Source organism: Elephas maximus, chromosome 12, assembly GCF_024166365.1.
Source record: "Elephas maximus indicus isolate mEleMax1 chromosome 12, mEleMax1 primary haplotype, whole genome shotgun sequence".
NCBI lineage: Eukaryota > Metazoa > Chordata > Mammalia > Proboscidea > Elephantidae > Elephas > Elephas maximus.
In genome coordinates this window covers 46,934,618-46,951,808 of record NC_064830.1, presented here as the reverse complement: position 1 = coordinate 46,951,808, position 17,191 = coordinate 46,934,618, and the positions used below count along the sequence as shown (strand labels likewise).

Sequence of the window (17,191 nt, the reverse complement as noted above, 5' to 3'; positions counted from 1 at the left end):
GTATTAACTCATCAATTGTTGTTTTGAACAAAATTCTTCTCCATTCATTCAAGTCATCAGTGCTGTTGGTAAAAAACAGCATGTCTGAATTTTAACAAGTACAGAAAAACTCCAATATAATCATTAGTCCTATATTATGGGACTCAAGACATGCCAGGATCAAATTACATGCCCTGAAATAAAACTTCTCAGTAAAATCTGACATCAGTGTCAGACGTTTCCTCCAACAACAGCAATGTAATAGGTTCCTCTTTATATGTGCATTTTACACATCAAACACCTTAGTCATTACTTTCTTACACCAAACACTAGGCCATTACTCTAGGCACAAAGTAATTATCCACTGAAATCATGAATACCATATACTTTTCAGGAAGAAGAAGAGGTAGAACAACTTTATTTTTAAAACCCAACTGACATTTCCCCCATCTATATCCACATTCTGCCTGAAAACTAAGCAAAATAATACTTTATTAATATAAGAGGTCAATTCCCAGACTATTGTGTAGATAGAAATATATTGGTATCAGAAAATAGTGGAACATCTGAGAGCCAAAAGCCCTAGAAGTAGAAGTATTGGGAACCACATGACCTTCAGGGAGGTCAAGGCCTGACACAGGACAGCCCCCCACAAAAAAGAATTATCCAGCTCAAAATGCCAATAGTGCTGAAGCTGAGAAACCCTGTAGTAGATGAGAGGGATTATAGCATAGTACTTCAGACAGTTACCTTACCAAATGCTCAGCAGCCCCACAAAAAATATCATTTATTACATGCGGAATAGAAGTTCCACAGAAAAAAGTACTAAAGTCATCAAAGACTTTTTAAGTATACAACAAATTCCTTCCAATCTGAACCCAAGAGGAAAGCTCCAAAGTGTTGGTTGGTTTCAGTACCCTGGACCCTTATGCCTTCTGGAGAATGCTCCTCTGGCCCCACCATGAGCTAAATTAGGAAACCTAGGTGTTTATGTTGGGCAGAGGCATGAGAGTGGCAGGACTCTTCATGAATCTGTCATTCTACTCTGATACAAAACAACAAGGTTATAAATTGCTTCATAACATAGTAATTATGTAAGCTATTTTGAAAGCAAGAAAGAAGTTACAACATGCTCTTATTTAAAAGCAAATATCAATAAAAATGAACAATAGAATTCTCTAGAAAAGAGGCCATTACTTACAAATCCCTTATAACGACTGTTCCCAACCTATTGGCCTCATGCCAACATGGCGTCTTAGAGTTACTATAACAGCCTACTAATCTATTGGACAACAAACATTGTCTGAAAGCTGAATAAATTATATATATATATTTGCACACACACACATATATAAAAACCAAACCCAGTGCCATCGAGTCAATTCTAACTCATGGCGACCCTATAAGACAGAGTAGAACTGCCCCACAGAGTTTCCAAGGAAGGCCTGGCAGATTTGAACTGCCAACCCTTTGGTTACCAGCTGTAGCACTTAACCACTACGCCACCAGGGTTCCCACACACACATATATACACAGACACAAACATACATACACACACATATACCTACATATATACACATGCATAGAGCACATATACAATGGTGTATATGCATAAATCCATTTTCCGAACATATACAGAATCTGTTGTGGTTACTAAAATACAAATTCATTTAAAAGGCATCATGAATTCATCATTTATTAACATTCAATGCTAAAAGTATTACTTCTATCTGTAGCAGTCTGAGCAACATTTTTTATTTTTATCCACAGTAAATTCACTCTTTGTGATATACACTATGAGTTCTGACAAATGTGTAGGGTTGTGTATCCCCATCACAATCATGCTACAGAACAATTCTATCACCCCCAAAGATTCCCTCGTGCTGCCCCTTTGTAGTCAAGCCTTCCTCCCACCCTCATGTGAAAAGTTTTGACATTAAAAATAGGTCCTCACATGTGAAAGGGACGGGAATAACTACCTCATGGAGTTGACCACTTTTTCCATAATTTTATACCATCATTTTTTCCACATTAGTTTCCAGTTCCACCCAGTGTTTGACAAAAAGGACTAAATGGGAAGGTAACCGAATCTGCAGAATAGGAGGAAATAAAGACTTGGAGGAGTTCAGATTTCAAGACAGCATGAAGAAAAAAATGCTAGAACTTTATGACAGCTCAGATATAAGTAGCAAAAGAAAGAAATATGCCTGGGAGATATAGGAAAAAGCACTGAGTTAGATAAAGCTGATTGGTGATCATTTAGGAGGAAACGAACTTTGTTTTTAAGTAAGAGAATTATGAGATCAGATTTGTGTCTTAAAAAGATCATTAGGTCTGCAGCATGGCAACTAGATTAAACTGGGAAAAGAGTGGATGTGGGGAGATCAGTTAGAAGGTTATTTCAGTGGTCCTGTTGAGAGATGATTAAATAGCTCAGATAAGTTATCTCAAATGAGAGAGGTTTAATATAAAATCATAATAAGTGAAAAAGAAGAGGAAAGAGTTTCCATAGCTACACGGCTAGACCGTCACTGGATTATCGTTCAGAATACATCGACAATCACAGCCAATCCTTGTAGAAAACTAGAACACAATCAAGAAACGATGCAGGATGATATCTAGCAATTTGGTTCAACTAGATAACCTAAAGAGTCCTCCTGCTAAAAGACACCTAAAAATGATGGATAAAACAGTATAAGTGTGTGTGTGCGTGTGTAATATTTAAAACAAATATAGTTGTTAAGTTCCCCCAAATTAAGAAGAATCCCCAAGAGTACATATTCCTCAGTTGCCCACCTGTGGTTCAAGTGTCTGTGGTTTAAGAGCTGTGAAGATGGTGGGCACTGAGGTTTCTTGGACAGGATAATGTAACATGCAGTTTTCTTGCATGGCCTGTCCAGTAAATAGGCACTGATAAGGCTGAAGTGGTGGAGTGACACCGATCATGGCTGTGTTTTAGAAAGATAAATCTGGCAAGAGTAAAACATATAAACCTTGAAATAGGATTAGGGGATACAGTAAGGAGATGAATGAATGCAAGAGATAGCAAGGAGGCAAAATCAACTGGCAACTGTTCAATTATGGGAAACAATGGAGAGAGGAAGGTAAAAAAATATGGTGTTCAGGTTTCAGGGCTGGGGTCACTAGAAGAATACTAAAGCCGTTAATGAAAATAAAGAACATAGGAGAAAGGTAGGTTTTGGGAGGCGAGATGAGAAGTGTTAAATGATAATTTACACTTTAGATAGTAAATTTGAAGCTTCAGTGACTGTTCCAGCATGAGATAGTATAGAAGGTATTAAAAATGCAGAGCTGAACACCAGAACAAGGATCTTTTAAATGGGGTTTATGAATTGGCTTCAGGGGAGGGTATGTAACTTTCACAACTATATTTAAACTTTTCCTATCTGTACATTTTTGGGGGTAAAAGTCCATGGCTCTCATCAAATTTTCAAAGAGGTCTGTGTCAATAACCTGTCTTTAACTTTTAAAATTTCCTTTTTGTCTTTAGTGTTCTGCGGTCTCATCATAATGTATCATTATAATGTATCTAGGTCGATTTCTTTTTACTTAGCCTGTTTGAAAGTCACTTCACTGTACTTCCTCAATCTGAGGATTAACGTCTTCCATCAGTTCTGAAACATTCTCAGCTATTTTCTCTTCCACTTTGTATAACACACCTACCTATAACACAGCCCAATGTTTTTGTTAAACATTTTGTATCCCAGCCCTTTCATGAAGAATATTTTTCTACTTTTGAATAAATATAAATGAACAGTGCATAAAATAGTAATGACCATAAAACTATCCCTATTTGCAGATGACATCATTCTATAAATAGAAAATGCTATGGAATTAAAAAAAAAAAAGACCAATTTACAAAAATTAGTTGTATTTATATATACCAACAATGAGCAACCTGAAAAGCAAGTTAACTCCATTTACAATAGCATCTAAAAGAAAAAAATACTTAGGAATAAATTTAACCAGGAAGGTAAAATACTTCTATACTGAACTACATAAATAGAAAGGCACGCCATGTTTATGGATTGGAAGACTTAATATTGTTAAGATGTTGGCAAGGTCACAATCGACTGGACAACAATGGATTTACTATCCAAAGTGATCTACAGATTCAATGCAGTTCATATACAAATTCCAACAGCTTTCTTTGTAGAAATGGAAAAGCCAATCTTCAAATTTATATAAAAGTACAAAAGCCCTGGACAGCCAAAGCAATCTTGAAAAAGAAGAATAAAGTATAAGTATTCACATTTCCTGATCAAAATATACTATAAAGCTAGAGTAATCAAAACAGTCTGGTACTGGCATAATAACAGACACAAAGAATAGAATCGAGAGTTTAGAAATAAACCTATACATCTACAGAAAACTGATTTTCAACAATGATGCTAAGCCCATTCGAGGGGGAAAGAATAATGTCTTCAATAAACAGTCCTGGGACAACTAATCTCCACATGAAAAAGAATGAAGTTGGACTCATACCTCACATCATATAGAAAAATTAACTCAGTGGACCAAAGAACTAAATGTAACAACGAAAATCATAAAACTCTTAGAATAAAACATAAGAATAATGCTTCAGTACCTAGTTTTCAACAATAGATTCTTAGATATGACACCAAAAGGACAAGTGACAAAACAGATAAATTGGACTTCATCAAAATTAAAAACTTTTGTGCAGCAAAAGACTTTATCAACAAAGTGAAGAGACAATTTATAGAAAGGCAGAAAATATGAACCTATATATCTGATAAGGGCTTAATATCCAGAATCTTGAAAAGAACTCCTACAACTCAACAACAACAACAAGACACACAAAAAAAAACTTGAATAAAAACTTAACATTGGTCATTAAGCACATGATAAGATGCTCAAGGTCATTAGTCATTAGGGAAATGCAAATCAAACCACCACGGGATACCACTTCACACCCACTAAGAGAGCTATAATCAGAAAGACAGAAAGTAGCAAATGTTAACAAGGATGTGGAGAAATTGAAACTCTCATCCACTGCTGGGGGGATTGTAAACTGGTGCAGCCTCTGTGGAAACCAGCATTGTGGTTCCTTCAAAAGTTAAATGTAGAACTACCATGTGACACAGCAATTCCACTCCTAAGTAAATAAACAAAAGAATTAAAGCAGGGATTCAAACAGATACGCGTGCGCCAATGTTCACTGCCGCATTTTTCACAATAGCCAAAGGTGGAAACAACCTAAATGTCCATCAACAGATGAATGGATAAATAAATTGTGGTATATACATACAGTGGACTATTATTCAACCATAAGGAGAAATGAAGTTCTGATATATCCTACGATATGGATGACCCTTGAAAACATTATGTTGAGTAAAATGCATCAGACACAAAAGGACAAATATTGTATGATCTCACTTACATGAAATACCCAGAACAGGCAAATGCAGAGATGAAAGTTTATTAGTGGCTACCAGGGGCGGGTTGTTGTTGTTGTTAGGTGCCATCGAGTCACTACCGGCTCATAGCGACCCCATGTACAACAGAACAAAACACTGCCCGGTCCTGCACCATCTTCAAAATTGTTGCCATGCTTAAGCCCAACGTTGCAGCCACTGTGTCAATCCATTTCATTGAGGGCCGTCCTCTTTTTCACTGACCCTCTACTTTACCAAGGATGATGTCCCTCCTGACACAGCCTCACCATCCTTGCTTCTAAGGATGTACTTCTTGCTTCTGGTCGTACTTCTTCCAAGAGAGATTTGTTCATTCTTTTGGTAGTCCATGGTATATTCGATATTCTCCTCTATACCACAATTTAAAGGTGTGAATTCTTATTCAGTCTTCTTTATTCATCATTTAGCTTTCAAATGCCTAGGAGGCAAACGAACACACCATGGCTTGGGTCAAGCGCACCCTAGTCTTGAAGGTGACATCTTTGCTTTTCAACACTTTAAACAGGTCTTTTGCAGCAGATTTGCCCAATGTAACACGTCTTTTGATTTCTTGACTGGTGCTTCCATGGGTGTTGATTGTGGGTCCAAGTATAATGAGGGGGGAAATGAGGAGGTACTGTGTAGGGGTTACTGAGTTTCTATTAAAGGTGATGAAAATATTTGGAAATGGGTAGTGGTTAACAGTTGTACAACATGGGGAACATAATTAATGTCACTGAATTGTGTAAATAAAAAGGCTTGTAATGAAGGGTTACAAAAGGCAGATGTTTTGTTATATATATTTCACTACAAGAAAAACAACAATAAAACAACAACAAAACAGAAATGACCAGGTCCAGAGATTTGCTGCGAGCTATTGTGTTATACTGCAAATCATGAATTTCTCCTGTTTACTGCAGGAAAAAAACTCTGCACAAAACCCTTGAGATGCTTAGCAGAAAGACGCTAGCCTTGGTTTTTTTTTAAATGAAGACCTATTCTACATTATAGTTTTAGGTGGTCATTATGCTGTAGATAGGGAATTGCATTTAAGAGAAATTAGGCACAGAGCTGCCTAAAGACACAAAAGGAAAAAAAAAAAAAAAAAACCACTAAGAGGTTAAGTGTCAAACCAGTGAGATTTGAGTTACCACAAATATATGTATACCCAACCCACACATATGTATATAAAAAAAAAAAAACATTTCTAAATGTGTATTTTCCGCTTAAAAAGAAAGCTAGATAAAAACACTCAGATATCACTAACTTAGGCAGCTGGGGAGGTGGGAGTTATATACCAGAATGCTTCCAAAAATACAACCTTTTGGGGCTGATTGATTTTCTCCCCCATCTAAATTCCATTCTCGTTATTTTTTGTACTGCTTCAAAGTGGAGGCTGAGCTCTTGATCTTTTGGGAGGCTCAGGCAAGACAAAAGGCCAAACTCACTAATGAAAACTTGCTGAACTTACTTTTCAGAATTCCATTCTAAGTCACGAAGAACCCTTCTGGCCCTGCTCCCAGACTAGTAAACCGAACATCTCAAGTCCTTAGAGGCTGAGACAGCTCACTCCACTAAAACCAAGTACACATCTTCTCCAGACAGCTGGTTGTCTTAACATACTCAGGACTGTATATTTATCAAAGAAAAAACCCTCCAGGAGCACAATATTTATTATAGGATTATCTCAGTGACTCAAGTAAACATGAGTAAGGCTAAATTAAATTATGATGTTTACTATGATGCTGTATTACTTAAATCCTGACACAAAATCACCATGAGTGATTTGGGGTCTCTTTTTTGAGACAACTGATGTAGGAATGAATAATAAAAAAAAAGGCAAACTTATAAAACAATTCTAAAAAAATCTTTTGAGAATCTAAAACAAAAAATTTTATATTCCATTCTATTAAGATGCTGAAAATCAGTATTGAATTAAGAAAATTACACTATGCTTAATTTCTTTATTGCTTTTAAAGCACTCTTATTTTATCTAACTCATCCAAATTTAATATCCTCACTAACCCGTAATTCTTAGTAGTATTTTAATTTTCAGCTTTCCCCCTCCCACTTTCCTTAGACCTTTGGTTGAGTTTCAGCTTACTCCTGCTGATATGGATTGAATTGTGTCCTCCCAAAAGATATACTGAAGTCCTACTGCCGACCCTTTGGTTAGCAGCCATGGCACTTAACCACTATGCCACCAGGGTTTCTGTCCTAACCCTAGTACCTGTGAAAGTGACTCTGACACACAAGCCGACACATAAAATTAACCATCACAGTGTCAAAGCTTTCTGCCCTTCCAAGGAACCGAACCAGTGAATATTGCGGTGAGCTCAGGCTGGGGCCAGAACAGGGCCAGCTTGGCAGGAGATGTGCTTGTAGTTCACTAGCCTCACCTGATGGAAACAGAGGGGTAAGGGGACACAGGGCACCTGCTCCTACAGCTGGAACTTGAACTGTAACTCAGTAAGAAGCTACCTCCCTTCCATGGTCTGTCACCAGACATTAAAAGAAATGGAACTGAGGTCCAGGGCTTCTGGAATACAGGTAGACAGCACAGTGCTTGAACCAAGAGACCTTAAAAACACTCAAGCTGATGTGAAAACTGACCAGCTAAGCTAGTACTCACATTGAAAACAGAATGAGTGAATCTGGGTAAGTTTGGCGTAACTCATATTCAGTACTGGGAAAGTAACTTACGAGGAAAATATGGCTATCAAACCAATTTGATAAACATTTACTAACTGCCATTCCATGAACAAGATATGATACTACACTGTAATAGCTCCAAAGATGAATACACGTACTAGACTGTAATAGATCCAAAGATGAATACATAGTCTAGACTGTAACAGATCCAAAGATGAATACACCTTGGTCCCAACCCTTAAGGAGTTTATAGTCCAGGAATTCAATGTCACAGCAGAGACACAAACACAGGAGGGAAAAGCACAGTCTTGTTGGATAGGCAGGTAGAAGTGATTAGGAAAAGTTTAATGGAGGAGGTGGTGATTGAGAAAATCTAAGAGGATAGATAGAAGTTTCACAAACCCTTAGGAGGGAGAAATAAATCCAATGTCCTGATATAAAGAGCAGCCCAAGCAAAGGTATGGAAGTGTAACAAACGAACAAATAAATAAATAGTGTGTTCAGGCAGTCACACACACACACACACACACACACACACACACACAGAGCTTGGCTGAACAACAGAATACACATCTAGATTTGGTTGGGGAGATCAGCTGGGACCACAACGCAGAACACTTTGAATATCAGATTGAGAGATGTGTACTTAATTCAGCTGGCAAAGGGTTGAGGCATTGGTTTTGAGCAAAGATATTACATGACTGGCACTTGCTTCGAGGAGATTCATCTGATAGTCTTCTGCTCAACAGACTAAAATCAGAAGAAACTGGAAGTTAAAAGGCCAATCAGGAGGCATGGAAATTCAAGGACTGAACTAGGTAACGACAGCAGCAAGGACAATGGTTAGCAGCCATAGCACTCAACCACTACGCCACCAGGGTTTCCACATGCGCATCAGGTACCTAGAAAAGCAGATAAGAAAAACAGGGAGAAAAGTTGGGATTAGAAGTGGGGCTTGGAACATCCACAAAGTGGTAAGGTCACAAAAGAGGTCTAGGGATGTAATCACAGGAAACATAATTTTAAAAACTTGATGGGTAGAAAAAGGAAGTACAGTAGAGGCAGTGAAGGAGTTCAGAAAGGGTCTAAGAACTCCAGGTTATAGGGTAAAACAGGCATATTATAAACACATGCTGGGAATACTCATCATGTGAATCAATTGGGATGGTAAAGTAAAAAGCAGCTTGAACAATTTAAAGTACTAAACAAATACATTTGTATTATTACAGTATTGCATATTTAATTCCTAGAAAAAAACACATTAAACTGGAAGACTCAGGCTTTCCAAAATCTTTCAAAGCCCCTCTCCCCCATATCAAATGCAAATGTGATATCCCCATCTGTCTTAGTCATCTAGTTCTGCTATAACAGAAATACCACAAATGGGTGGCTTTAACAAAGAGAAATTAATTTTCTCATAGTCTAGTAGGCTAAAAGTCCAAATTCAAGGTCTCAGCTCCAGGGGAAGGGTTTCTCTCTCTGTCAGCTCTGGAGGAAGGTCCTTCTCCTCAATCTTCCCCTGGGCTAGGAGCTTCTCTGGGCAGGAATCCCGGGTCAAAAGGATGCTCTCTGCTCCCCGTGCTTCTTTCTTGGTGGTATGAGGCCCCGGTGTCTCTCTGCTCACTTTTCTCTTATGTGTCTCAAAAGAGATTGGCTTAAGACACTACCTAATCTTGTAGACCTCATCAGTATAACTGCCACTAATCCATCTCACTACATCATAGTGATGGGATTTACAACATATAGGGAAATCACATCAGAAGATAAAATGGTAGACAATCATACAATCATACCAGGGAATCATGACCTAGACAAGTTGACAGATATTTTGGGGGGACACAATTCAATCCATGACATCATCCTTTGGCCACTTACAGTACTTCATTAGTATTTTCTTATGTATTTATAAACTTGAGCCTCACTAACTGGACACTGACCATGCACCAAGCACTACATTTGTATGCTCTCCCTTGGAGTAGATGAAACTAAAACCCAGACTTATCCTCTTTAGAAAAGATGAAATGAAGCTCAAAGAGTTAAGTAACTTGAGCCAAGATTGCCAGTCAGTAAGTAGAGGAACAGAGGGCTCTGTGCCAAGCCTTTTTGTGCCTTTTCTACTGACCCAAAAGCTGTAACATACCATACTTGTTCCTATCTCCCTTACTGTATTAACTAAAGGACATGGGCCATATCTCACTAATCTTTATACCTTCTAAGGCACCTAGCAAAGGCCCTTACAGTTGCTCAGTTCTCCTGGCCTGGAAGAATGAATGCACGTACATTTGCATGCACACAGGCCTCGCTAATGGTGAGCATTTTTGGGGTGGTAAGCTTTGAGTACTTATTTCCAAGACGGACTGTAACTTAACAACAAAAAGTTCTAAAAACAAATTCTGTACTTGTGAAAGATGCCACCTGGTCTGCCTCAGGGGCTGAAGTCCTCTTTTTATCCACCAAGTGGGAACAGCACAGGGAGTGACAAAGCTGGTTTTCTTCAAACCACTCCCACAAACTGGCTCAAGCCAAAGAAAAGGGCCCACACCTTTGGGGAAGAGGACTGTGTGGTCTCTGATGCCTGTTTAACCTTTGGTCTCACTGCTGGAACCGCCAACACTCTGAGAAGGAGGGAAAGATTGAGTGAGGTTAGTGCAGTCCTGATGACGTAACCTTAAAACTCACAGCTTTTCTGCCAGGGTTGGGGTGGGGGTGGGGGGGAAGGCTTAGAAACTAGTTAATTATAAGATTTGGAAACTAGTTTCTTTCCTCTCCTAATATTTAACCCAAATCCATTTTGCACAATTCATCACTAGCTTTCTTTTGCGTAACTCACCACTAACTTTTTTTTTCTTTCATGAACAGTACTTAGTCTCTAATTCAACTGATTGGTTTTGGTTCCTTGGAAAACAAATGTATAGGGCCTGAAATATGGGTATTTCATAAATGTCCCTTGTGTAAGAGAACACAAAGTTCTTCTCGGAAGGCGTTTACTTTGCAAGCCATGTATATGCACAGTGAGGAACAGGAAACAATCTGCACTCAGCACCATGAGAGTGTGCAGTCATGTGCACAGGCTGCCAGCACCCCAGAGGAGCTATTCCAGGACCGTGGTAAACAGGATCCAGAAGTGAGACTGCATTGCAGAGCTTCATCAAATCAAACACACTTAAATGTTTTCTACCCAATGTAGCTGCCAGATGTTCTCATTTGTAGGGATGTCTAATTTGGGGACATTGGTTATCCCTGTCCCTAGAAATCTTTAGGGTACAACAAATTGAGCCTTTTCCTACGTGTGATGACAAGACCCAGAAGTGGCGTTTTTCTTTTTCTATTTGTGGAATGAGTTAATGTGAGTGTAATAGCCTTACCCACTGCATGGACAAGCTGGGGCAGAGTGATGACAGCCAGATTGGAGTGGGGTCAAGGTAGTTCTTGATGCCCATGGAGAGCAGGTGGTGGGGACACAAGGCTCCTCGTGCCAATTTTTACCTAACGTGGATAAGGTTACTGGTCTGCCCTGAGTTCCTGACTGTCCTATGTAGTGCATGGGGCTTGAGACTTCCTAGAAAGAGCTACAGCAGAAGCCAAAAGGTGTATAAGCCTCAACTAAGGAGAGTCTGGCATCGGCCTAGGGTGGGTCCACATGGGATGCTTTTCCTGTGACTCCTGAACGAACTCTCCAAGTCTGAGTCTATAATCAACACTTGAATAGCTAAGAGTTGACAGGATAGCATAAAACACAGAAAACAAATGAGAGCTTAACACAATACCAGTGATAGTACCTGTCCCTCTCCTTCAGCTCTTACAACATTATCTCATGATCTTGGCCCTTCTGAAATGACATTACTTCTGTTCTAGGTCTTAAGCTCTGCAAAAGTTACCTAAAATATTCATAACTGTAGCAGATATGTAAACACTTAAAAAGTCATACCCCAATTTTACCACTTCTACTTTAAACCTCATTTTGAAAACTGCTACTTAAGAATGTAATAAGTTTTGGTAGTTTTCTTTGGTACTACAAATACAGTTCTACTAAAGTGAACTTGCATCAACCAGGAAAAATGCAAGGTCTCTCAGTGCAGCATTTTCAAATCCTTTTCTGAGAATTACTTATTAACCTAGTTAATACTACCAAATAGGCAGTTGTTGACTGTGCCTTGCATTTGTGCAAGGCATTAAAGGAATGAAAAGATTTGTTCCTTGCCCTTAAGTAGCTTGCAATTTAGTAAAAGATTAAAAAATGTACATTACTAATTAAAGCTATAGTGAGCAGATGGTAAGCATGATATAAATTCAGTGTTACAGGAATTCAGGAGAGGGCTGGACTAATTGTGCTCTGGGAAAATGATTGGTAGAGATGGCCTTTGAAGAAGGCCTTAGAAAATGTACACTACGTCACCAGGAAGAGGGGGTTTGAGAAGGCCATTTTACATGAAGGAAATAGCTTTGGCAAAGGCACAGAGACAAGGGACTACAGGTGAATTAAGAGAACTTCAAGTGACCAGGTCTAGCTGCAGGCCAGGCCACTTAAGGAGAATTTAATAGGAAGTCGATTTGGAAAGGTAAAGTTGTGGCCAATTCTTAACATAAAAAGAGGGGGAAACGTAGACAGCTAGATTCTAGAAACGGAAAATAACTTATGAAATACACCCTTCACTAATGATTTTTTGTATCCTATCTTACATTTTTAAAGTGAGAAATATTTTATTAGCAACTTTATTTACAAACTGGGTGCTGTAACTTCAAAGAAAAAATAACCTGGCTGCTAGAAAAACTGTTTTTCTGAGCTGGCAAATTCTTGGCTGCAGCTTAACTTACATGTTCTTCTTACGCCACGCCTTGTGATTCTTTCAGTAACTCTCTTTTCTCATCACTGAAACGCCCCTTAATTTAACTCACTAAGTACTTACTGAGTGGCTACTCTATAACTAGTATTTGCTCACTTATTTACCAGTCCTCTCCTTCTTTGCCTCAGCTTGTCCCTGCTATCCACCCACTCACTCATTCTTCTCCTATGAACTATATTAATAATAATAACATCAATAGATACTACTTGCTGAGTGTTTGCCATAGTGCCAGGTACTGTGATTAATGCTTTCTGAACAGTATTTAACACAATCCCCAAAACAACACATGAAATAGGTGTTATTATCTCGATTTTATGGATGAGGAAACAAGCTCAGAGATGTTAAATACTGTGCCAACTGGTAAGTGGCAGACCCTGGGTTAAGCCAGATCTGCTTGACTCCAGAGCTTTTCCCTTTTACCACTTTGCTGCACTGTCTCCAGCACCCTTTGACTGATATGGTTTAGTATTTTCAATTAAAAACTAAAGCATTCATTGAGCCCCTACGACTGCAAAATCCTGTACAAGGTACTGTCAGAGATACATAAATAAATGAGAGATTGCCTGCTCTATAGACGCTTCCAATCTCCTACGCTTGAGGAAGCACGTCTGTGTCATACCAGTTTGTAAAATCATACGTCCATGATTCACGAACTAAAGCAACTAAGGTCAGAAGAGGCCAAAGAATGCTATATATGAATGTTGGATGGTGTCATGGATTGAATTGTGTCCGCCAAAAATATGTGTACCAATTTGGCTAGGTCATGATTCCTAGTATTGTGAGATCGTCCACCATTTCGTCATCTGGTGTGATTTTCCTATCTCTGTGATGTTCGAGGGCACTGGGTGGGTTTATATGATGTTGATGAGATGAAATTAGTGGCAGTTATGTTAATGAAGTGGTACTCAATCTACAAGACTGGATTGTGTCTTAAGCCAATCTCTTTTGAGATATAAAAGAGAGAAGTGGGCAGAGAGACATGGGGACCTCATACCACCAAGAAAGCAACACCAGGGGCAGAGCGCGTCCTTTGGATCTGAGGTTCCTGTGCTGAGGAGCTCCTAGACCAGGGAAAGATTGATGACAAGGACCTTCCTCCAGAGCGGATAGAGAGAGAAAACCATCCCCTGGAGATGACGTCCTGAATTTGGACTTCTAGCCTATTAGACTGTGATAGAATAAACTTCTGTTTGGTGAAGCCATCCTCTTGTGGTATTTCTGTTATAGCAACACTAGATGACTAAGACAGATGGTGAACACATCTACTCACTGGCAGAAATCAGCCAATCCTGACGACTGCCTTGCAGAGATCTTTAATAACACATTTCAATCACAGTCTGTAAAAACTCTCCACTGAAAAGAAATTAGAGCAAAGAAAAAAAAAAACCTACTCTCTACTGATGAAAAATCTGTCCTGTCAGAAATTCCCAACCAAATCTGCTTATAATCCATTTTCAGTGAATTTCAGCTTCCTTTGAAGTAAGCCTCTGAAGTATTTTAGCCAACAATAAGCGCACTATGAGACTAGTCCTTGTATAATTTATTACTGATGAGTAAAGTTACTTGGTAAAAACCACAAGTATGATACCAAACTACTTCTACCATGAAGCCTGCATGTTGCATGAAGTTATAGAAGCCATTTAGACAAAGGAAAATAATTTTCAAACATGTCATCTTTTTAAGCTGTTGTTGTTGTTAGGTGCCGTTCAGTCTGTTCCAAGTATAGCAACCCTATGTACAACAGAACGAAATGGTGCAAGGTCCTGCGTCATCCTCACAATTGTTGCTACATTTGAGCTTATTGTTGCAGCCACTGTGTCAATCCATGTTGTTGAGGGTCTTCCTCTTTTTCGCTGACCCTCTACTTTACCAAGCATGATATCCTTCTCCAGGGACTGGTCCCTCTTGATAACATGTCCAAAGTATGTGAGACAAAGTGTCATCAGCCTCACTTCTAGCTGTACTTCTTCTAAGACAGATTTGTTCTTTCTTCTGGCAGTCCATGGTACAGTCAATATTCTTCGGCAACACCGTAATTCAAAGACATCAATTCTTCTTCAGTCTTTCCTATTCATTACCCAGCTTTTGCATGCGTATGAGGTGATTGAAAATACCATGGTTTGTGTCGGGTGTACCTTAGTCCTCAAAGCAGTCAGTATCTTTGCTTTTTAACACATTGAAGAGGTCTTTTGCAGCAGATTTGCAAAAAACAAAAAAATTTACGTCACCTACTTTTAATGCTGCCTTTACTAACTTCCGAATAAGTTTTTGCTGAATATTTTAAGGAGACTAGTCACATTTTTACAAATAACTATAACATATACAAATATGTAAAAAGAAATGGATCAGGTGTTTGTTCAGTAGCCCTCTTCAGACTATAACTGTAAGTACCCCAGAGAGCATTTGGAGAGAGACATAATTTCAGACATAATCTGTCTACTCTGCTCTCTCTACAAAGGCATAGTATTCATTTCACAAATTGCACGACTCCAAGATTCATCAAAAGATTGCAGTGGCAAATACTACATTTACTCTGCAACCTAAACTAATACTATTCATTTCTAAGAGAATAAAAGTCAATAAAGAGAAATAATTTTAAGAGTTCAAGAGTGGCAAAAGAAATATCAAGACATGTTTGGTTAACAAGTAGAACCTCCAAGTTACATGAAGTTAACGGTACTAGTACTTACTGTTCAATTCGGGGTGACAGGTATAGCTTGGGGTACACCTGAGTGGCTTCTGTGTCCTCAAAACTGACAGAAAGGAGGGCCACATCTTCTCCAGGGTCTTCATTTGCATCCTTAAACAGAAGGTGAAAAACACAATGTCATTAGTACCTATTGCCATAACATCTTATCAGTGATTATCTCATAGTCCACCAGCACGGAGGCCATTGGCTATGAGTTACCCATATTCCACCTTAGTGCCTCAGCACATCCTTTGCTGCATACCTAGTCACTCCCCTAGAGTGATGGCTTCCAAACTTTCTGACCACAGGCCCACTTACCTCACTTCCCTGGTAGAAAACACAAATCTGGTGATAACAAAGAATTAGACAAAAACACAATTAACAAATTGCAGTAAACATGTTGCTCCAATACATGAGTGGCTTATAAGTTACTTTTTATGGGGAGAATATGAGTAATAAACATGATTTATATTATAAAACACCAACAAAACATTAAGATATCCAGTAATCTAATTATGCCTACCTTGACAGTATGTCGTAAGTTATTTAGACAGCAAAGCTTCACAGGACACCTATCATCATAAAGTGTGTCACTGTACAAGCAAATGGCAGGAAGGTTATGTACACATCTACTTTAGCAAAACTACTATGGATGATTCATATGTAAACCACAGGCATACATATCTTAAAAGTCTAGTTAAAAGAAAATTATAAAACAAAACATTGTTGATGCAAATATGCATCATGAAACATCATGGAGTTAACCAAACAACCCACAATAAACTATGCTAGTAATGAGAAAGCTAACCTTACTGTAATCTATAATTAAAAGGCGAGAATAGCAGCAACTGCATGTCATAACTAACTCAAGCCAACACTGATGAAGTGTCCTGAATCAAAAGGGTGGGACTTAAATTCTCTATGCATGTTCCAAGCACCCAGTGTCTGCCAGGCTTCTGAGTAAAATACTGAATTAAAATAAACTTGAGTGGTATTTTTTCCAAACTGAGAAAGGTGGGGAAGGGAGGGCCTTAGCACAGTACCTGGAACTTCGAAACCACTAGATGTTTGCAGAATGTATGACCTAATCAGTGAATTTGTGAATACCAAATTTTTGAAAACCTTAATAATTTACTTTTGGTTGGTAGTGGCTCCGAGTGAAATATAATTAAAAAAAACAAACTTAATAGAACTTTTTTAAATAGAACTGCACATCTGTCACCCATAGGGACTGGTAAGAACTCAGCCCCACTGCTGGGTTAGTTTATAGATCCTCAGGAGGCTCAGCTGCCATCCCAGGGGGGACTCAACCTAAACTTTAAGAATCAGTGCCCACAAGCATTGAGAAGAAAGTAACAATGTCCTTCCTTCGGTCTAAAGCTCCTTTTACATTCTTTATTTTCTAGCTTCTCAGCTAATTCTGGTTTTCCATTACAAAATTTAGGCACGTAACAAGTCAGACAATATGGAAGTTTTTACAGAAAAAGCTCTTCTGCCATCAGAGAAAAGTTAAATTTTTTAATGGAGTGAAATCTAGTCAGTATTTCCTCGCACCCTGAGGTTTTTTTAAAAACTATGTCTCTATTTTTTAC

General features: G+C 38.6%; 1 protein-coding gene across 2 annotated transcripts in view; it reads right to left on the bottom strand.

Moving 5' to 3' along the window:
* BABAM2 (BRISC and BRCA1 A complex member 2) overlaps window positions 1-17,191 on the bottom strand; it is a 685,697-nt gene that overhangs the window by 269,212 nt on the left and 399,294 nt on the right. For both annotated transcript variants that reach the window (XM_049904727.1, XM_049904724.1), the window contains one exon: window positions 15,601-15,710. In XM_049904727.1, the coding sequence (XP_049760684.1) occupies window positions 15,601-15,710 (110 nt within the window). The remainder of the gene's footprint in view (window positions 1-15,600; window positions 15,711-17,191) is intronic.